This window comes from Anser anser (genome assembly GCF_964211835.1).
Source record: "Anser anser genome assembly, chromosome: 23".
In the NCBI taxonomy this organism is placed as follows: Eukaryota; Metazoa; Chordata; class Aves; order Anseriformes; family Anatidae; genus Anser; species Anser anser.
Window position 1 is genome coordinate 5,320,131 of NC_139744.1, and position 23,506 is coordinate 5,343,636.

Below are 23,506 nucleotides of genomic sequence, written 5' to 3' on the forward strand. Positions count from 1 at the left end.
TCCCAAGGCAGGTTGTTATCAAATCTAGATAAGGGTGGCTGTAACTTTGTCCAGCTGAGTCCTGCAGATCCCTGAAGATGGAGAATCTCACATGTCTCTGGGCACTTGTCCCACGGCCACACAGCCCTCCAGAGGAAGGATTGTTTAATGCCCAGCCCTATCATCCCAAGTGCAATTACACAAACAGCCATGGAAGAACTCAGCAACAAATTTCCAGAACCCAATAGTCACCATTGGGACCATTGTTAGCAAGGTGCAAGCAGTGCGCTCTGGAAACTTCCGTGTAACACAAAAAGGCTATGCAGACACACGTGGCAAGGCTCTAGATGGGCATATAGCCACATGCAGAGGGCTGCAACCAATCTACACAGCCAATAAATGAGGACGGCAGCTTGTCCAAGCTGATGGTGCATTGCTGCATTTCACACCCTCCTCCATCAGACTGTGCGCCTGTAAAGTTTGCTTTGCAAACAGAGCAAACGTTTGGGCAAAATTTTTAACTACAGTACTTTCTACTGACACCTAAAGAACTCGAGATCAATCTGTAATTACTCCTGTCCCTGCAGCAATATCCTCAAATGTCTCATGATGTGTACTACTAACACCTCTATTACTAAGGGTAGTGTTCTCCTGTATGTACTTGGGCTTTTCCCTTTTGTTTTCCTACATAGGAACTCATGGAATTTTTCCAGGGCAGAACATCTCTGTAACCATGCTTCTGCCTAAGGCTGGTAGAGGGTGGAAGATTGACATTTTCGTTTCAGAACCTATTGATAGGGCAAAAGACAGCATTGCATGGTAGAACCACTAGAGCACGTGAGGTGGTATATCTCCACGTCTTGCTTTACGGCCACACAGGTGACATATCAGAATGATGCTGTGCCCTGATTGTCCTCTCAGCACAGCTGCAGCATTGCAGACTCTAGCCTGCCCTGCCTGGAAGACAGTGATGGACTGCCCCACAACCCACTGCAATTACTCATGGTTTTAGGAGAGGGATCAAGGTAAGTAGGGAGAAAATCAAGAGTCACCATCACACACCAGTCCAGCTACAGTAAGACGAGAAAGCCCTGCTGTCCTCCCATGTTCGGTCTTGAGCTGGGCCATACCCCTTGAAGCATAGAGGAACAGGAGGCTGAATAGAGTTGTTGTTTGGGAAGAGAAGCAGAGGAAGATATGTGGCTGCATGTCAGAAAAGTCTGTGGTCCCATAAAGGAGGTAGGATGGGAGTCCCAGTTGCCATGAAAAATGGGATGAACAACCCAACTGTCTTCATCCCTTACAGAGCTCCCAACATCTACTACTCAGTAGTCCTAGGACATCACTGACTTGTCATTATCTTCCCTTTGAGCCTGCTCTGCTGCAGCCTTAAATCTTAATCTTGTTGCCAAATTATTCAAGGTGCATCAGTTCAATTTTGCCTACCCCTCTGAGAAGCTCTTTTCCATTTCTGCTCTTGTCAGGACTCACTAGGTACAATATAGAGACTCACTGATTTTGTTAAGTTTGTTTAGGAGTGTCTGCATAGGAATGTCTTCCAATGCTATTTTTCACCAAATTGTATAGGAATGACTTGGGGCAGGGGAAGTGTTTTGATAGTCTTCTCATTTCTTGAATCAATTCTTGCTGCCATGGTATCAGAGTATAAAAGCAAGAGCATCAAGGAAACATGGATATTAGCATTCGCTGACAGCACTTCAGAGAGTGAAATTTGGCATTTGGGATTATTTTTCAGACACAGCCATAGTGCAGAGACACTCCCAGCCACACACCACCAGATCATGGGAGCAGTTCAGGAGGAAGGCAGCTGCCTGCCTCAGAATCTGATTCTGGAAACACATGGGGAATGCCACGCTGTGGTTGCCAGTGTCACAAGCAACTCTTGATATCTATGGCAAAGAAGCCTACAATGCAGCCTCTGGCGATCTGCAGAACTCTTGAGCTGGGAGTTGCTCTCCAAATTTGGATGCTCTGGTGCACAAGAATCTGTTACCTCTTCCTAGATGCTCAGCACTGCCAGTAACTTCCCAGAATATCAGGGGAGCTGCCTGGGTGTTCCCTGACCTGCTTCAGTCCGAGTGAACTAGCTTAGGGAAGTCTGCTTTGTGAGTGCTGGTGGGCAGGGCAGACCTCATGCAGCATCTTTTTCAACAGATCAGAGAGGGCAGGAGGGCTGGTGGCTCCTGGAGAAAGTGGTGGCTAATAAGGTGCTTACAGCACTTGTGGCAGTTCTTGGAAGTCCAATGCTGCTATGTCCAAGGTCTGTGGACAGCTCCCCAGGCATGTTGTGAAGCCTAGCATAGGGAGGAAAAAGGCATAAACCCCATAGGACTATGCAATCCCACAGGAACCTCCTGGGGAAGCATGAAAAGGAGTGGATAGGATCCAGGTGAGAAAGTGCCAGCAGAAGAGTATGATGTGTTGGTCTTTCGATCCTAGGCAGAGAATACTTAAGGAAAGGCCAGCTTACTGAGGGCTGTCAAGGGAGGTAGGCAAACAATGTTTGTGGGGAGGACACGAACATCTGCCTTGTGCCTCCTGAAAAGTCTCTGATATGAGGAACGAGTCTTCCTGTACAATTTGGAGGCTACAATCACAGCCAGATTTTCACATTTTTGATGGTAGCTATTTATATTGAGAGAGGTGGGGTAGGCAGAAGACATTTTGCCTTCTGGCTGGTGTGAAGGGGGTAATTTCAAATTGTATATAAGCATCTGGGGAATAGCTGGGAACTGTAGGGAAGGTGGAGGAAGCAAACTTACTTCATGGTGTTATAGTTGTGGCCCTAAAGTCACAGCTGACTATGCATGTTACAGTCCTGATGAGGAAATGCCCACAGTGAAGAACTGAGGGGAGGAAAAGTCAAGGTTACGGACAAGCTGTGCATGTTTTTGTGCCCATGAGTGGGTCTTCTGTGTAGACATCCACTTCTTCTCCCTCCCTCCCCCCATTCTGCCAGCAAAGGGAGACCTGGAAGAGGGCTCAGGAAGGACAACCCTACCTGTACCTGTGTACCTGTTGTTTTTTTCATTCCAAGCCACAGTGACAGAATTACTGTAGATGAAGTCTTCAGCAGGAGGTGTCAAAGGGGTAGCACAGGGAACAACATGAGAGGTCACCTTTTCCCCAGACCTTTCTTCCTTCTTGGCTTACTGGGGAGCCACTGCAGCAGGGCCTCTTCCAGTAACATCTGTCCAGTGCACAAGGTGTGAGAGAGCCCAGCATGGGGAGGGAAGGTGGCTCATGCAAGGAGTGAGGAGTGCATTTGTAAAGATAGTTGTGGTGCAAAATGCAATGGGCCTGCATGATTTGGGCTTATCAATGAAGAGCTGGGTCAGACGGAGGATCAAGTGAAAAGTAAGTTGGAGTCTGAAGCAGAGAAGGAGTCAGGAGGGACTGGACAGATGTGGAGGAGAACTTGGTGGTGGAGGTGGGCATGAAGCAAGCCCAAGGCAAGAGATATGGGTGGCTTAGCACATCTGCCAAGTAATGCTTTGTGCTGACAGAAGGAATGGAAAAGGCTTTCAGAGAGGAAGGGTGCATGGTCAGACGTGCTGAGGACTTGGGAGGAGAAGGGCACAACAAAACATCAGGGGAAGGAAAATTAGGAAAAGTAGGAGGGTTGCAAGGGTACCTGAACATGTCTTTCTGTATAGGTGAGAGCACTGTTCTAACTGCTCCACTTCTTCCGCCTGCCTAATGCATGGTCAAGGCTTAGCTTTTGTCGTGGAGTTCACAAGCCAGTAAAACCAAGAGAAGACTGGAGAAAGAACAGTTGTTTTCTGTCCTGGCTTGTTGCTTTACGCAAATTCCTGGCAAGGATGCTTCAGGACTTGTCATTGTAGATCTCTGTCCAGTTAAATTATTTTATTTCAGAGGTGATTTGATCTGTGCTGTTTTGAAAAGCAGTTTCAGGGATGACATTTGCCAAGGTAGAATAGCCATATTTCTTCTAAAACAAATAGTTTTAGTAAATTCAATCAACTGTTTATTGCTCTATTCACAGTCCTGTGGCCATTCTGAGCAAGTGTACTAATATTAGTACATAGTTAATACCCACAATTCACATAGCTTTTTCATCTATGGAGTTTTAAGGAGCTTTTAACTGAAATTCAGTTGCCACTAGACTTAAATAGACAGAGAAGAAAGAGGCACATATTGTAACACTTTGGAGAAATGTTATTTTGATTCATGAGCACTAAAGAAAAATTCTTACTATTTTTATGCTGGAGTTTGGCTTCGTAGGATTCTCAGACATTGATCATACATATTGGCAAAGCCAATACTTACACTTTGCCACCCAGGGGCTTTGCAAAACCCACCCTACTCTTCATGTAAGTTGTACAATAGTCCATCCAAACCTTTCCTGATCAAAAAGCCTGGCAGCAGGCCCCATACATTGAAGAGGGTGCCTGAGACCCCATGGAATGACCATGGCTTGCACAGGTATCTTAACCTGTGAAACAAAAATCCCTTCCTTTCATAGCAGAAGGAAGCTTTGAGTAGGGCCAGCACCAGTGCTGTGAGTAGCCGTGCTTGGACTCCACCAAACCTCCTAACTCCAGGCCATGGCATGTACAGAGTGTTCTTGAACTGCCCAAGTGATCTTTTCCATGGCTGTTAGGAATTACAACCATGGACAGCTTGGCAACTGACCAAGTAAGAATTGCATTCACCGTTTTGACAGACCCCAGGTCTTCCAGCAGAAGTGTCCTAGCCCTCCTTTAGTAATGTCATTATTCAGTACTTTTGATTATCTTCATTTTTACCAGTACATGCTCTGATTCTCCAGGTTATTCACTGTTAATGGGGAGACCAGAAGAGCATGTATTCCAGTTATGTTTCTTGTCTTGGTCTCTAGCAGTAATTCCTGATGTATCACCATGATGACCATCCTGGAGATTTGAGATGATATTTTTATAGAAGATTGTACTTAATTAAGCACCTATTATATACTGGAAACTCATTGTCCATAAAGAATCACAGAATCACAGAATCGTCTAGGTCGGAAGAGACCTCCAAGATCATCTAGTCCAACCTCAGCCCTAACACTAACAAGTCCTACACTAAACCATATCACTAAGATAAAGAAAAATGAATGAATTAGCTCAGATATGGATGTTCAAATCGTAGACATCCGTATGTCCCATTTTGTTGCATTATTCTATAAAAATGGTGCTTTTTTTCCCCAGCTATCAACTAAGGAGTGACTAAATCCTCAGCCCATCACAGATAATCTTTTAGGGCAATAACTGCTATTTTACTTCTTGACTAAGCATTGCTCTGCAGCTTTGCTAACACTCAGCTGATCATGTATCTGTATGACTTATGACCTTCCTTAGTTCATGTAAGAAGGAATGGCAAGAAACAGTAACTGTTGCCTGTAGGCAATCTGATTTCATGGTGCTTTAAGTCCAAATCCAGGCATAGGTCAGCCCCCACTTCCATCTCAAATACGGGTGCAATAGGATTAGGAAAAGTTCAGAAAATTACAGGAAGGGTGATCAAAGACAGATAAGGGCATCTGTAGAAGGAGCTACTGGGTAGGTTGGGATTCTTCAGTTTGGAAAGGAGGCAACAGATAGGAATAGAGTAGAGGTCTTCCAGTGGCTGAAAAAGAGTGAGCAAGAACAGGTAACTATTGCAGCATCAAATTAAGCTAGCTGTTGGTATTTAAAATAAATAAATAAATAAATCACTGGATGCGGTTCTTCACACAACCAAGATATTGTCACCAGGATTTGTGGGACTGATGGCTATACTATGTCATAAAAGCAAAGAGTTTGCTTGTGGTTTAAGGGAAACCACATAGGTTTATGGAAGAGAACAAACACTGTTACTAAAACCATCAACAGCACCTTGGGCTGGGGAAGTCCCCTGAGCTGCAAATTCTTACCATCTAGGCCATTTTTCAGGGGAAGTGTTTCTACTTGCGCATTCTGTTCTTGTACTTTTCCCAAGGAATCTGCTTTTGCACATTGTCCCTGCTGGACATGAGCCCAATTTGAAAATCAAAACAGAAAATTGGGAAAATTGGTAAATGGATCAAAAGTAAAATCAAATTACAAAGTTTTTAAAACTGAAAACAAGGGAAAAGCAGAAGGGAACCTGATGAAATTTCTCTGGAAATGCCCACCACTCCCTGAGGACATCCAAGCAACTGGTGGGGGCTTCCTAGAGTAGTCTTGTCTGGACAGGCAACAGGGCCACGGACCAGTAGTTGGATCCACAGTCACCCATGGTGGTGGGTAGTTACAGGTTTATGGTTGTCCCATGGACAGGAACTTGGCCAGGGCAGGGGCACACTGACAAGGAAGACAATGGCCCCATGAGGCATCAGTTGAGACACATGCAGATAAAGCAAAAGGGAGAAGTATTAGCAGGAATCTCTAGAGGACCTGGAGGATGGCTTGCAGCCTTGAAGTACATGTTCTCCAGAGTCTTTCTCTCACCACAGTAAGAAGTTCTGTGAAAGGTGCTATGACCTGTACTGTGAGCACACCCACCTCCACTACTCTATGCTGGATTTTACAATCTAATTTCCAGTCTGGACCTGAATACAAACTGAAACCCTAGATTTCCTCCCCTCCCTTTGATAGTAAAAAATCCTGCCACTCTGTGTTAGTGCAGCAGTTCAGGACAAGCAGATGGAGTGTTCCTTGGATGCAGTTTGGAGTGAGCCATCTGGGTGTTATTTGTCCAGACAAAATGGTGTGTTGGGACGGCTAGGAAGGCTGGTGAGACTGAAGTCTAAAAATGAAGCATGCAGAGCCAAAATGAGGGGTCAGCAGAGCCTGCACTTCTGTGTGATTGCTCAAGATAGGAAAGGAGAGCAGAGTCATGTTGTCCTTGAGGAAAGAGGAGAGTAGAGGAGAGGTCATCCAGCCCCACCAGCCCTAGCTGAGGATTTTTCAGTCTTAGTAAGACCCACCAAAACCAAAGTCCATCTCACAGAAGGGATCTCTACCATCTGCCCAGGAAGACAGGTTATGCAACAGAAACTTGGCAAGGGTGATTTCACGCATCTTGCTGTCCATGGAAAGTCTGGTCATGCCAAAACACTGTCAGTCTTGCCAAGGTCCTAGGGAAAGGCCAGCAGTTTAGAAGGGCCTAAACGGAGGAATCTCAGGTGGATGGAAAATAGCTATTGATCTTAATATTCAAGCAGTCCATGTAGAGTTGCTGGGCTCCATCAGGAGAAGTTGAAGGTGCCAATAAAGGAGAAACAGCCAGTCTCACACTTCACTGCTGCCTAAAGGAGAATTACTCTACCCCTGCTTTCTCCATCCCCCTTCTGCTCCCAACAGCATGGTCCTTACCAATACTTTGGACAGGCTATTGTTGCCATATTCTACCAAATCAGGGAGCTGAACTGGTCCTTTTAGGGCCCTGAGGGCACCATGCTGGCTCCTGGTGGGATGTATGGGTGCACAACCCTTGGTGGAGAGGCAGAAAAGATGTGGAGAACAGTCGTCTTTTGTCAATAGTTAGCTGGGCTCACACTGTCTCATGGAGTTTTCTCTGGGAACATCCAGCCCCAGACTCACATGTAGTCTGGTAGACAAAACCTTCAGCCACAGCATGAACTACATTTTAGACCACCTGCTTGAACTGAGTCCTGAACTGTCAGCTTCTGAGCTTATGTGAGCTGGACCTTACCCAAGGCATCTTAAATTCAGCTCTGTAGTCTTCAGTTTGGTCTCTTTTCCACTTTAGCCAGGTATACCCACAACTGCCAGTTGGTGCATTGGTACAAGTGGATAATTTTGCAGGTACAGACAAATCACTGTTTTCAAAGCACTTAACATACAACTCATCAGTCAGGTGCACTTAGTCTGAGTCAGGTTTAGGAAAACAAAATCCGGAGAGTCAGCCAAGCATGGAGCATCCTGCCGCTTCCCTATCCTCAACCAGTGGGTCCATGTTCCAAGTGTGGGACCAAGTCCTAGATCATATTTGAGCCCACAGAGCTTAATAAATGTTTTCAGAAGTTGTGTTTTAAATCCTCTGGGTTTGCTTTAAACCACAGTTTCCTGGCCACATTGTGTGGGCTAGTAGCTTTATTTGCAATCAGCTGTACACTCTGGAAGACAGAAACTGTTCTGTGAAATAACCAAGGACAAGACAAACAGCAATGAGCAGGAGCAAGAAAGTGATTAAGAGGAAACAAAGAGTGAACATGCCTGCTAGACTTGAGTGTTCTGTTCTCAAATCAATCATCTCCTATTTCTTTGGCAAATAAATTTAAGTGTGATAGAGCCTGGGAGAGTTAGAGGCTAAACAATGTGCTGAGATGAATAGAAAAGGACAGAATAGAAATAAATCTGGGCCAAGAGGGAAGGTAGGAAGTGTTGATGCAATGCCCACCCAGGTGAAGAAGAGGGGAAGGGTTGAAAATGTTACAATTTGAACTACAGTATAATAAAGCTCCAAGTAAAAAGCTATTAAAATCTACTAAATTAAACTCTTCACAGAGATTTGGTAAACTGGACTCTGCTCTGGAATTTGTGTTCCTTTCCTTTTGCAGATGGAAAAATGTTGTAGCCTGAACATTAGCAATTCTGACTATCTGAGAGGGAAACGGCCCTCACAAAGACAACTTGATTTTAACACCTAAGTATACAACTTAAATACTTAAAACTAGAATGAGTGAATAGCAAATGTGAGGACCGCTCTAATTCTGGAAAAAGGCAAGCTGCCAGGGCTGGTTTTTATTTTCACTGTATCCCATCCCTCGCTATGCTACCATCCATCGCGTTGCCAGCAGGTGGTACTGTGCCCCCAAGAATCACGCAAGGAGCAAGGCCTCCTTTGGAGGGGCTTTTCCAGGAGAAATCTTTCCAGGCAATTTGCAAAGGTTCTTGCTATTTTCCTCTGCCTCTCCCACTCACTCTACCATTCCTGGAGTCCTTTTCTCCCCAAACCTAAGATGAGGCATGTAGGTGTCTGTTTGCAGAGGGAGATCTCTCAGCCCTCACAGTGCTACTAAGCATGCAGGTAAGTATTAACTTGGATTTTTCTACCCCTGCATCCCCTGGAGCAGCGCCATCACAGAGTGATGGAGACCGGATGCGATGAACCAGTCCCTTGTGTATGTTTTCTTCCAGAATAGTTGTTCTCCTGCATCCTTACAGAATGTCCCACACTTAAATGACCAGCACTGTTAGGTACCTAAAGCCACAGGGAAGTTGTTCTCAGAGTTATAATCTGGTACCTGTGCATACCTTTGCAGAGAAGCCCATGTTTGTTTGCAGCCGTACCAGGGAAACGTCACATAAAGCCCAGATCTTCAACGCACATCACAAATGGACACACTTTTTAATGCTACATGGTTGGCTGTGGCAGGTCCACTGGATGGCACTGTGTCCTATGCTCCTGTGCTCTTCTGGAAAGTCACCCCCATCCAATTATGCTTATTCCCCAGATCACAACCCACAGAGAGCATTCGTGAGCTGCAGCTGGCCTGCAGGTCAGCATTAATTACCGTGCCGCCTGCATTGCGTGTTTTGACAGTCTTCCTTTAAAATAAAGATGGTCTTTGAGAAACACTGGCAACTGAGAATCAGTCACTGGTTGCAAAAGTATAAGCAGGGGACAATAAGCTGCACATCCCAGCTCTGATACACAAATCACAGTTGTGATTGTAGAGACTGGTCCTACTCTAACACAGGGAAAAGCAACTAATTCCTGTATGCACTTTGTGATAATGCAGTAATGTGAAACATGATCAAAAAAGTGAGCAATATATGAAGATGACCCTGTTATACACAGAGATTCACACACAAAAAAAGGGACCGGGGGTATTTTTACATCAGTTCAGTAGTCCTTTGCTGTGATTCATCACATAGGCCACAAACAGAATACAAATACCAGGATAGCTGAGGGGGTAAGCCCAGGAGGGTAATTACAACACTGTGACAGAGAAATTTAAATTAGGACAGTCACCAAGGAGAGCCTGAGAAACCCTCACTGCTCTGTCTGGGACTGGGAAACAGCACAGGGTGCGTACAGAGAGGATCACACTGGCTGGGGGATGCTCCAGTGGGCTTTTCTGTCTTTTTATGGAACAGAAGTGGATTTACAGGGATCAAAAACAAGGTTCCAATAGCAGCTTCCCCTGACCACACAACCTTCAAGAGAAGCAAGTTTGCCAAACTACATGATGAAAAATCATGCTCATACACTCTGATGGGTGCAATTTCCTTTTATTTTCATCTGAAGACAGCAGGAAAGGGTGTCTCAGGCACTGTGAAAGCACTAAGCACAAAGCCTGGAAATTATCAGCTGCTCTGCAAAACAGGTCCATGGTAGGAGCTAAGAAATCAAGGCTCATTTGGGAGTTAGGAAAGTGGGATGCATGAGCATATGTCTGGGGAGCAGAGGAGGGTGTGGAAGTTGTAGCTACACAGAAGGCTAAAATGTGGCAAAGGCAGGCTAAAACATGTCTGCAAACATTTGTCCAAGTAATTCTCAATTGTTCCAGGTGCTCTTCAGTTAATGATATTAACATCGCTTCATTCAGAGAATGTTCCTTCTTGGCAGAGAGGTTCATAAGTGGGAATGGGAAGCTGACCTTATCCCACTCAGCTTCTGGGCAAGGTTCACATATAAATTTATACTGTGATGTCCTCTTTCAGGACAGCCTCCAGGGGGTCAAACTTTCGCTTACATTATTTTGCATATAATACTTATCCGGTATTTAGATGGGCTACCACACTCCTTACATGCTGCATGAAGCCAGGGAGAGTAAACACGTGTGATCTTGGCTTTGTCATATCAGTCATACGACTCCTGTGAAGTTTTTCTGGACTATTTAAATGTTTGGTATTGTAATTATTAAGCACACACACACACACAAAATAAACTAAACAGTTAATACAACATCCTCATCAACTCATAGAAGTGCAGGTGGGAAGGGATGTCTGGATGTCTCTAATTCAACCTCCTGCTGAAAGCAAGACTAATGACAGAAAGCTTCTCATGGTTTTGTCTGCCTGTCTCTCCAAAACCCCCAAGGATGGAGATCGCACAGACTAGCCAAGCAATAATACTCCTTCAAAGAGAGTTCTTGGTTTAAAAGGAGACCTAGGAAGCTTATGAAAAGTAAATAAATCTGCACAACCATATCAACTCCACCAATGCAGCCCCACCATTAGCAGTTTGAAACCTCCAGTCCTGTTCAGTGTTTGGCTCCAGGAGTGGCTCTGCTGTTAGTGACAGAAGACCACTGCAGGGTGGGAGCTGGGAACAGGTTGCCTATCCTGGTCTGGCCTCTCCCCTCTGTCCCTCTGTCTTACTTCAGTCACAGCACCCAACACCACAGCTCAGCTGTGGAAAAAGGGAGAAATGGGCTCTGGAGCAATGTCCTAAGAGTTTGCAGGGAAAGCAGAACCCAGGCTCACTCACCACCCTGTATCCCCAGCTGTACCTGCTCTTCCATAGCTCACCATGAGACTTTCAGCACCAAAAGTCCAAGACTTTGACAGAAGAGCTGAATAACCCTGACAGCACATGGAAAAGGAGAACTGGGTTCTGCTATCTCAGATGAGTCCAGCTGGCAAGGAGATGAGTGCTGCAAGCTGAGGTGTGCTTTGCTCCAGTGCTGTGCTGTGCCTGTCAGAGACACATTTCTCCTGCTGGCACCTCTGCTATCCCTTTGCCTTTTTGTCCCTTGCATATAGTGTCAAGCAGGCCCAAGCAGGAATTTTTGCAGCATATTGTACTATTGACAGGAAGTGCAAGTACCCAGCTCTGAGACAACAGTGAGGAAGAGCCAAGCACCTGAGTGCTGCAACACAACTTTGGGTCTTGCATTTACAACTGTCACCAGAGAACCTGGAGAAGGCACTGATCTCGGCCAAGGCAAATTTATCCCTTTCACCTTAATTTACAGCATTTGGTCAGCCAGACCCATGGGTCAACCAAAATAGATCCCCCCCCAAATAACAAGAGCCGTGGCAAGCAAGAAAACTGTCTGCAGCTCCCCTGGAAAAGGCCTTCAGCCCCCTTTGCTTGGGGAGGCTGTTTCATGACGGGGCCGATGTGATGACAGCCGGTGCAAGCTGTTTATCAGCTCTGAGCACGTAACATTTTCATAACTACGGAGGAAACGGGGGTGGCGCGCTGTGGCAGGGGGAAGAATGGGCTGAAAGAGATAGCAGCCTGCCCTCCGGGGATGGGTCCCCAGGGCAAAGGGTGCACAACTTGCCCTAGATTTCTTTTTTTTTCCTGAGATCTGAATGTATAATTGCAGGAGGAGACAAGGGGGAAAATGAGCTGAAGACTCGTAACTGCAGAGGCCGGTCCCTGTGAGCAAAGGGCCACATGTCTCCTTTTATCGCCAGCCATAATTCCCTCCTTGGCTCAAAGGCGGCTGTGAAAAGAGCAGGACTGGTTCAAACTTCCTTGGGGTCTCCGTGGCAACGAGCCCTGCAGGAGCCTTTTCTTCCTTTCCCCCCTTTCCTCTTTTGTTGTTGTTGTTGTGTCATTAAAACTTCCCTTGCCAAAGGCCCGGATTGAATCCCTACCAGGCCGCTCCACAGGCACTGCTTCAGACCTCCTGCCAGCCTCCAGCCAGCTGCCCTCGCCTCACTCATCCCCCAGCCCAGCCCAGCCCCAGCCCAGCAAAACCAAGCCCAAAGCCAGCCCCAGCCCAAAGCTGATCCCAAAGCCAGTGCAAATTGAACCCAAACTCAGTCCTAGCTCAGCTCATGTCCCTCAGAAGGGACATGGGTCAGTCTGGACCTGGCACCCATGCTTTCATGCCTGTACATGGCTACATGCTATGTAGCAGGCCAAGTCTCTGAAGAGGTCCTCCTGCAACAAGGATTCAGGCACAGCAAGGCTGCTGGGGGCCTGTGAAGTGCAGTGCCTTGGTCAGTCAAATTCTTGGCGATGCACAGCAATGCCACATCCAACACAGAGCTCACACCCCCTCTGTGAATGCAGGTGATAACCCAAGGTGCAAGAAAGACTGAGATCAAGGTCATCAACACTTACCTTTCACAGTACCATTAGCATTTGCAGGCTGGGAGGGAGTACAATTCCTTGAAGACATTTAAAAAAGCAAAAAAATATTGCTTACACCTTCTCTTGTGTTGTATTGTCTATGCTGGACACTTGCCTGCTGGAATGCTGAGATTTGGTGTGTGAGAATATGGGTACAAGTATAGATGGGTACTGCAGCCTGGGCAGGTAGTAGAATCTCAGTAAGGAGAAGGTCTCGAGCCCCAACATTGCTCCAGTGGCCATGCCTACTGTTACCCTACAGCATGGCTGACCAAACAGCCCAGGAGATACGCAACACTGACATAAATGCATGTGGCTCCTTTTGCTCCAACAGCACAAGCACTTGCCTGCATCACTGGGCCTCATACTTTCCAGCTACAACATTGTGGAAAGTCACAGCCTGGAGCAAAAATACCTGGTCTCATTTTTCGCCATGTGTTCTTCAGCCTCCAGGATATTGCTAGTCTGGAGTCCCGGGGAAGGAAAGAAGACAGAGGAATGACTCTGCTCCCTTTGCTCTCCATCCCTTCCCCCCATCCCCGTGATGCATTCCTCCAGATGTCAGGGTAGACAGAGCTGTCTTCAAACAAGCCCAAGACCTGCGGCATAGTTTCTTCATATGCTCAGCTAGCCCAATTAGTCAGATTTACTGCAGTTATGAAAGGCAGCTCTGCCTCTCCTGTAGAGCAAGGCTGGTCTCGTGTTTTACACCTTATGTGTTTAGAAGGTGTAAAACTGCTCTGCACTACATAATTTCAGAGACACAACATGCGCTAACCATGCAGTGCTTTTTATAGTGGACCAGTTCCCGAGAAAGCTCTGGGAGTTGTCTCGAGGCTCCTTCCCCATCAACAAGACCACAGACACCTATGATCATTGATCTACATATGCTCATCCGCCCTCAGCCATCTATGCTTGCCCACACACAGCTACGTGTAAATCACATACGCACATGTTGGTAATCAGGGCTACACTCAACCACCCTAGTCATGCCTCTCCTGCATCCTGAGCTATTGCTTCAAACCAATGAATGATCACAACAATGTGCAAGAGGTCTTCCTGAGACCTTTCCTACTGGGTGTTAGCCTGCCTGGAGCCACTCAGGTGAAGTCTGAACAGAATCCTATAAATTATCTGGAAACAATGGTCCCACTAACAATTGATGGCTGATGGGAAAAGTGTCCTCCCCTACCAGACTAAAATCTCTCCTTACCTCAGAAGAGAGTACGGATGTCGTGGAAAAAAATAGAAAGTTAATAGAGAAGACATAAAAGCTTTATCACAAGTACCGCCTCTTTTTAAGCCTGTTGCTAAAGCAAGTGTGGGACATCATACAGTGTGGAATGGCATTATTTCAGGAAAAAAATATGCCATTAAACACAGTATTTATGCCCTTGTATTTACTGAAGTTTGAGAAGTGTTTCTGTGCTAGCTCTCTGGGCTCTAAGTTGTCATAGTCTCTAAAAACAAAAACAAAAAAAAAAACACCTGTGACTTAGGGCTTCATTAGGTGATTTTTTTTTCTGAACATTTCCATGGCAAAATGGAGGTAATATCTGAAAAATCTTATCAGAGTTTGAACTGTTAGGTGCTAAAAGGTGCTAGAGTAAGTAACAGTGAAAGAAAGATTTTTATACTGAAAGTCTGTAACAGCTCTGGTTCAGTGGCACCCAGGCACTGACACAAAACATCCTTAGATTTCTCTCTTATTGGTAGTGGTGGAGAAAGCAGCAGTCAGTATTTGCAGTTCATGAATGAGTTCCTATGATCAAGAAGAAGATATATGAGTAGAATAAGATATATGTGAACATACATAGAACAAGATATAGAACAAGTTATAGGCATAGAACAAGATATAAAACAAGTTATAGGCATAGAACAAGATATATGTGAATAAAAAGAAAGAGAAAAACTTAACCACAAGGAGCACCATTTGTCATTCCCTCTGCCCTTCAAATACAAGGATTGGGATTCCAGTTTTGCTCATATGTTTAATGACAGCAGTACTATTAATAATAAAAAAAAATAAAAAAAATTATTAAGTCTGTGATTCATAGCTCTTCCTTGATGTTCTAGCTCAGGTCTGCACAAACAGAGGGTGAGACAGTTCCTTCCTGAAGGAATTAATAGGAAACATAGGACCAATTATTTGCCAAGTTTTCCAGGTAATAAATACAGGCACAAATAAGGAACCTGTGCAGTTAAAATCATACAAGGAGTAACTGGCAAAGCCAAGAGCACAACCCAAGTGTCTTGAGTTTGGATATGACAACAGGTACTACAGCAGGTCACTCCACCAGTGTTTTGAATATGTGATCGCTTGTTTCTAAACAAACAAAGCAAAGCAAAACAAAACCCAACACAGAAGTCTCAGTCTCTGGGCCATGAGACCTTGAGGGATATCTCAGTGAAAGTTTGGTACAAAAGAGCTTCTAGCATCTCTGAGATACAGAAAATATTAATCAAGTAATGCAGGATTTCTGTAACATGGGTTATGAAGAGTATGAAAAAATGAATGGAGTAAGGTAAGAGCATTTTCAGAAATAATAGTCATAAATTATTGCTAAAGCACTAAAAACAACGGTAAATTGTTTTGCTAAACTAAGAGCTTTCCATCACCATCCTTTCAGCAGCCATCAGACCTTCAGCTAAAGTCTGGTTTTTCCCTGCTTTATACCTGTGTCTTCAGCAAAGAGAACTTTCCAGAAAAACATCAAGCAGCAATGACATTGTGCTGCTCACCTGAACAGGTAAAGATCCGTCTTCCTATTTCAGTGGATGCAAGTACCCTGTTGTTACCTTTCTTGTAGGCACCTAACAGCTTTATACATCACCTGCAGGCAGGGCTCCATTGGACATAGCAGACAGGCAAACATGAAAGGCAGGCTTCCTGCAGTTCTGCATAAACCTCAGGCTTACTTGGAGGTAGAATTAAACTTTGTCAGAGTAAACATAGAGATGAGGCACCTAACAGGATATAGTGGCATGCTAGGTGGGTCCATGAAGTGTCGGCATCCTGGAGCATGTTCCCCATATCACTGGTGATGGAATATGTTGAGAAGATACATGGAATTAGGCGAAGATATTCCTGTCCAAAGACCAGAAGTGATGTAATATCTGCGGAGGTCCTTCTTTAGGCAAATCTGCACAGGATGCTGTTTCTTGGTGAGGAAAGGACACACTGCCTTGGTGTGTCCAGCTAACATTAAATGTGAATATGAACAACTGGAAGCAGCAGAGGAGGACAGTTTGTTAGAGCCAGAGGAAACATAAGGATCTAGAAGAGAAGCAATGTGGCCATGAAAACTGAGAAAAAAGTTAATATTACCTGTCAGCAGTAAACACTGCCCTCAGAAACACATAGGATTTGAGCAGTTTAAAATGGAAGGGACTCAGATGGTTCATTCATGGTTTGGGGAAGGATTTCTTCAGCTCTTTACATACTTTCCAGTAAGGATTTACTTTAGGACTGAGGGCTAGACCCATCAAAAAACTAATTTGCTATTTTACCTACATTTTAGATACTAAGACCAAAATATAGGTCTTCAAAACAATGAATTCAGAGGTTTCTGGGACTTGAAACCCCCAAAGGTCCATGGTACTGAGGAACACTCCTTCTCAGTTTCTGTTTCTGGCTATGCCCAGAACTGCCCAAATGTGCAATCCAACATCTAGCATCCAGGTAAGGCACCCTCCAGCACTGAAACAGAGCTGATATGCAAATCAAGCAGTCCAGTGCCATTGCTTAGTGCTGCACCATGGATCACAGGTCTCGTATGTTCTCTGCCTTCCCCAACGCACTGAATTAGGCATCTGAATCCCATCCATCAGCATCAAGCACAGGTCATCCATCTCTTGACGTGTGGTTTGAGTCAGCCTCTTCACATCACATTGACCATGGGGTAATTCCACCAGGGGCAGCTGCACCACAGCAGGAAAGGTTTTAGTTCCTGGGTCTCACACTCATCAGTGGCTCGGTATCTTGAAACACATAGTGAGAACAAATCCAGGAGGCTCCACGGTCCCGTCACCTTCCCAAGGCTCTTCGTTTCTTTCTGCTGATAGATTCTGACAGAGAAAAGAAGAGAAGCTAAGAGAAGGAAAAGTTACAAAAGTTAGAGCACCATTCTGGGTTATGCCAAGGGGAAAGACAAGTGTATTTTGAATGCCATTAGAATGCTCCTTTTCTGGACTGTTATTAGAAGAAACCAGAGGATCCCCTTCAATGCCTCGGTACCTACAGCAGGCAAATTTGCAGTGGGTTGTACCACAGAATTAGCGCAATACAGAAGGCCATTCATATTGACGTTATAAAGGCAACAGGAATTTTCTTGAGGAGTGCCTCAAGAAATGCCAGTAGACAAACCTCTGGATGCCTCCTTTTTTTTTTTTTTATTTTCTTCTTTTTGAGCATACTGAAACTGGTCTGAAAGAATCAATATTGCCAAACCAGACAGACCAATGTGATTGAAGAGACCTCAATAAAAATAAAACTGTCACTCAGCAGCACATGGAGATACCTGTGAGTAAAAGTTTGAAATTGTACCCTTTGGGATAACTGCCATTTACTCTTAGAAAATACATTTCAAATTAATGTTTGATGTAGAAGTTGGAAGTATTTGTTCAGGTTAGTATGAAAAATCCCCAGGATAATTTTAGCATGTTCATATTGGATTTTCACTTCACAGCAGAGAAGACTGAAAGTAAGTCTGTTCGCTTCACAGACAACATATTCTTCACCCCTGTGAGATGGATCATACTCCTTGGTGAGAAATGACTGCCATTTTAATGTTTCATGGATCTAAGCTAATACAACTGTAGACACTTTTTTTTCCTCATTTTTCTACTCATTTCAGCAGGTGAAATAGGAGCAAATAGGACTCGTGTAAAGGTACGGGGCCAACATGGACCTTCAACTCTCAGAATCCCACAGGATCTCCAACCCAAAGCACACTCAAAACACATACTCCCTTTTGGGAGGACATCATGATTTCCTCCTGAGGCTGAGCTAACAGTCCAAGATGTTCAGAGAGAAGAAAAAAAAAAAGAGAGAGAGAGAGAGAGCAGTGGAAGGAGAAGTCAAAAGGCAGGGAGGACCAGCAACTCACATGAATCTTCATCAGATACCTGTCAGAGTCTAAAGAGAGCTTTCCCTTGACTTCAGTGCACTTGGAATCAAATCTTAACCAATATGCTATTCACCTTTCAAAAACAGCCTGTGGCCACATTGATGTGATGCTGGGCAGTTACTGGGATGTGGGTGGGTGCTATCTCTGCTGTTGTTGTAATACAGCACTTCCTGAGGCAACACTGACATCTCTGCCCAATGCACAACTTTTCTGAGTAAACAGCAAATAAAGTCTCCAGGTTTGGGGTCACAAATCACTTCCTACGCTTGGTTGTCTGCAGAAGAATCACTTCATGGTTTGTTATTTGCTTGATTTATAAACTGTAGTGTCAGGAACTGAATAAAGAACCCTTTTTCTTTTTCCCCAGTGTCTGATGGACAGAAGTTTCCCAGCCACCAAGACCTCGTTGGTAGGGAAATCCTCTTTCTCTGTTGTCTGGCCAAGTGTCCACACATGCTCCAACCAGTCACTCCATTCAGATTTCAAAAGATTTCTCCAGTTGCATGCCTGCAGTATTTGGGATTTTTTCCCCCATGGGATGCCAATTACCTGTAATATCACCTGAGATATCTCTGAGATATCACTTCAGTCTCTCCTTTTTCCACCTCTTCACCAATTTGACATTTTAATGACTGAAGTGCTTTTATTCAGTACTTTCAATCATTATTCTGTTTGTGGAGCTCCAAAACATTCACCAATAGAGGGGCAAATTTGTGCTGCAATTTTGAGGTCTGTTGTTGTCAGATAAATCTTTATAGGCTCGTTAGTGGTAATTCACCTACTCCATGGCTGTATCAGTTATAGTAAATTAGAAGTGTCTGTGATGGTTCTCTGGCACTGGGACCAGAGGGACAGGGACACAGGACCACCTTCACCCATCACGCTGAACTCACTTGAAGCCCAGAAAATGTGGGCTACATCTTAAGTATCTGCTGGGAAAAGTTCCCGATCCCCAAAGCTGTGACAAAAATTTGTTCAGGACAGTACTAGTAGGCCAGGTCAGGCCCATGCCAGGGCCAATGCTTCAGATCTAAAAACGTGGACAGTAGATTAAATCTGTCTATTTCCAAATGCCTGTTTGAAAATCATTGTTTAATTAAATACAAGTGATTGCATTCAATAAAACAGAGCTGGGTGTCAGGTAAGAGATTTTCCAGGACAGACTACACCTAATAAATCATTTGGGATTTGAAATTTCACAAGAGGAGCGAGCCTAGTTTGACATCTATATATATAGGTGGTCAGAGATGGCTGGTAAAGCTATTGTACTGAGCCTGGAGAAGCTTGGCCTGATAGTCCCTGCAGATGCAGGGACTGACAAAGAGGTGAGCAGAGTGAAGACAGCTATCCTTTCTTGTATGAATGATGGTCAAGAAACTGATTACCACTTAGGAGAACAGCTTGGCACTACCTCGGTGTCCAAATATACTAAAATCTCTAAGTGGGAATCAAGAAACACGGTAGGATGAGGCAGGTGCATCCCAGTAATCAAATAGCAACAAAGAATGCATTTGCACTCAGAGTCTTAATAGCAGGAGAAGCTCTATAACATTCAAAACCATGAGATGCGTTGGGCTGCCCAAGATCTTGGACCTCTGTTACAGCCATTGCTCTGCACAAAACTGATTTGCAGAGACTCCTAAAGCAGCTAATCTCCATGTGGTTATAAACTGGGCAGCTTCATTGCCTGCAATATGCCTGCTGAGGATGCTTGGTGAGCAAAAACACCTTTTTTTGACTTCTCCCTTGTTTCTGTTGAGTTAAGCCCTAGATCTGCTACCCTGAAACAATAGCTCCTGTAAAAACAGCCTCCCTACATAATAACAAGGTTGTTCAACGAAAATCTTTGCTGAATCTATTTACAACATGCAACATCTTTAAAGAACTGACATTGCTTGTGGTTATTTTTTATTTATTTTTACTTTTATCGCATGCATGTATTTTTTATGGTTAATATTTTCATCTTTCTGCATCCAGGGATGCACTTCACAAGAAACTGAATAATGGGACATCTTCCCTTCTGTCTCCTCCGCTCTCACCATGACATGGCATTTTTTTCTCAAAAGAAATCTGGGCTGCCACTGCCTCCCTCCTCCATCCATCCCACCCACACACTTTGAAAAACCTGGGCAATGCAGATTTCATTTAAAGTTTACAACCAGTTTTGTCCATGCTACTCAGATCAACACATTGACATGCCATCAGAGGGTTATTTTGCTTTTTTGGTGCTCCTGCAAGGGTTAATGTTCACATCCCTCTCCATCTAAAGAATAAGTTGCCTATCTCACCCCCACCGTGAAATTAAGCGCAATCACAATCACCCTTCATCCTTACCTTGCAAAGTCTTGGCATGCCAAGCCAGAAGCAGAGTCTGTGCATCCTGAGTTGCTAAATGAACTTAAAAAAATATATTAAAAAAAATAAAAAAAGGAAAACACCCACCAACAATCTCACTGCCTCAGTAAGGTCTCTTGCGAAGATGGTTTGTCTGTGGAAGCGAGGGCTAGGAACAAAGTTGTGGGGTGGAGGGGGAGGAGAACATGATTGACAGCCCTGAGCTGAGACTCATCCCTTACCTTGGGCCATGCGGTCTGATTGGCTGCCTGCTGACATCCCCAAGCCCTGCACTTTTTAATAGACGCTTTTGGATGATCTACAGGGAAAAGGCTTGGAGAGGTGTGTTTCTGACAAGCCAGAAAGTCATCCGCACTTCAAGGGACTTTGTTTAACTCTTTTTTTTTCTTTTTTTCTTTTTCTTTTTTTTTTTTCCTGGAAGGGGGGCTGTTCTTCATTTTCGCACTTAATGTTTTTCTGAAAACTTCGCTGAGATTTTCCCCTTGCACCAGCCTGGACTAATGGATTACCACCTGCTTGGATTAATTTTATCTTTTCTCTTCAGTGGCACAAAGGTCTTAGCCGGTTACCCAATTTGGTGGTAAGATTTCTTCCCTCCTTCCCTCTTTCTATGATTGATTAATGAATTAATTAATTATTAGCTATGGGATCTGTGTGTTTCTTCCTTTTCAACCTTAACACTGCTGAGCTGGCCATGATTGCATGTTTGATTCTAAGCATAATTTCTTCAGATTTGACTGGTAATTAATGAAAAGTTTGGGGATTATTTTTAAAGGGTAATGTCTACGTTTCCTTTTGCTCAAATGGAGTCTTCCCCACCACTCTTAATTTCTCCATTTTCGTCACTGTAGAAATAGGCATTTGTTTTAGATGTTAAGGGATGTGTTTTTATTTTCTTGTGCAATATAAATTTTGTCTGTTGCATGACTGTTTAGCAGGTGTTTTCCTCTTTTCCATTAAACTGTGATCGATGTTTTAAAAAAAAAAATAATTCTATTTTCTTTTCGGCTGCTGCAGTTTTTGGACTTCTTTCTCTTCTTTTGTTGTATTCTGTTATGTGAATTTAGTCCAGCAAATAAGCTGAGAACACAAATGGCACCTGAGAAAATATTCATTAGCAAAATTCCTCAAAGATGGGTTTTGTTCTTTCTAATTATGGAAATGTCACTTATTTTCTTGCACTAACAATAAAAATAACAATAATAAAACAATTGGTTATATCTTATAATGCGGCTGTTAAATAATCTGAGTTACTTATTTTAAAAATAAATATAACAATATAAATAAATATATTAACAAAAGGTAATTGGGAGCAGTTTAAAACGAAAGAAATAGGGAATACAACATTTGAGGTCATTTAAACACAGCAGACAGCAAGTTGCATAACAGAGTATTTCAGATAATTTCTGTCTTTATCATGTAGGATTTCTCATTGGAATATATCTCATTAAGTTTTGTGTATGGCAGGTAGGGGCTTTAAGCCTAAAGATCCGTAGGGCGAAGAGGGAGATGTTGGAATTCGCACTACTGAGATTCTTCGGTTATTTTTGCCTTTCCAGAAAAGTCTTTTTTTTTTATTACTGAATTAGATCCTTTCAGTGCCAACATGGAGATGGCAAGAAGTAGGCGGGAGTGAACTTGGAAATGGACTGCCATGTCTGGGAATATTTAGAAATGTGAATGGAAAGCTGATTTTTAAAATAATCTGCTTATTACTGTGGACTTTGAGAATGAAAATGTGCAGTTCCAGAAGAGAAAGACTAAGCATACAATGAGAAGTCTTCGCTCAGGAAGCGTTTAAAAGCTATGCAGGTTCATGAAATGGCTAAATCACAGCATGTTTTCCCAAAGAATTAAATGATTTCCTCGCCCTGAGCGTAGCTGCTTAACTTCAAGGCCTAAGGCTGGGGCAGGGGAGCCTACTGAAATAAAGACCACATCACTTTGATTCCCGGTATCTCTTTTCTCCTTAATCTGGGGACCAGCGTGTCTGAGTGGGGGTGCGCGGTGGGTTGTAGCATGGGTCAAAATTGCGTGGCTGGATCTAAAGGCAACAACCTGCCACTGGAAACAGCATGGGGCAATGGTTCCTGGCACTGGCATCAGCCCTCCAGGGTTTTACTGGTTCCTGACCTGCCTCAGGCTCAGATATAAATTAGGATTTAACACCTGAATTGGGAGGAATTTGACTCTCAGAGAGAGGAACCCAAATCTCTTTGACAAAAAGGTCTGATTTTCCCTGTGAAGTGAAAATGTCCCCATCACCAAAATGCCCTTCCCTGTTTTCAGGAGAAGACACTGCAGACAGGTGTCTGTACCATGTGCCTTCCCCCAAACCCCTGAAGTTCACCCAAAATGAACAATACAGAGGACATGTAAGATTGCTGGTCATGGATGGAAATACCGAGGGCATGGCAAGCAGTGTCCATGGGAAAAGCAGGAGTCAAACAAGCTACCCACAGAATTTTGTACAATAAATCTGCATCTGGCATATCTGGGGCAATTCTGGCAATATCCAAAGTGCCGAAGCATTTTTACCGCACTAAAATGGTGTGGTGAGATGCCCCATATAGGGCTGAAGGGCAAGGGAGAGGCTATCAGAAATGGCAAAGGGTTTTCAAGGCTTCTTGAAGGCTGAAGGAGCAGGACAGAAATACTGTGGGCCATGGTTTCCTCATTGCTCAGGCAGAGACAATGCTTCTTACAGCATGCAAAATTAAAAGTCTCTTTCGGTCCCACCAAAGGTTTAAATATCTGCCCTGCGGAGACGAGTTTTTATGTACTGTGTGCTCTAGCATAATGTGATATATAGTCTTAAAAAACACGTGCTTTTCAGGTTGTCTTCCCAATCCACTGATCTTTAGGCAGGCATAGAGCAGCCTTTGGGGGATGAATACCATTTGCGGGGTTCAACATGCCCCAAGACACGGGGAGGGAAGCAAAGATGGGGCACAGATCAGCCCAGTCCCCTGCACTGGGTTCCCACAGCTGTCCAAGCCAGGCTGGACAGGACA

The 23,506-nt window shown here is 44.2% G+C and overlaps 1 protein-coding gene across 1 annotated transcript in view; it reads left to right on the forward strand.

Moving 5' to 3' along the window:
• The first annotated feature begins 20,841 nt into the window (after positions 1 to 20,841).
• WNT3 (Wnt family member 3) overlaps positions 20,842 to 23,506 on the forward strand; it is a 51,566-nt gene continuing 48,901 nt past the window's right edge. Inside the window, exon 1 of the mRNA XM_083808954.1 lies at positions 20,842 to 21,072. Within this exon, the coding sequence (XP_083665080.1) occupies positions 20,993 to 21,072 (80 nt within the window). The 5' untranslated portion in view covers positions 20,842 to 20,992. The remainder of the gene's footprint in view (positions 21,073 to 23,506) is intronic.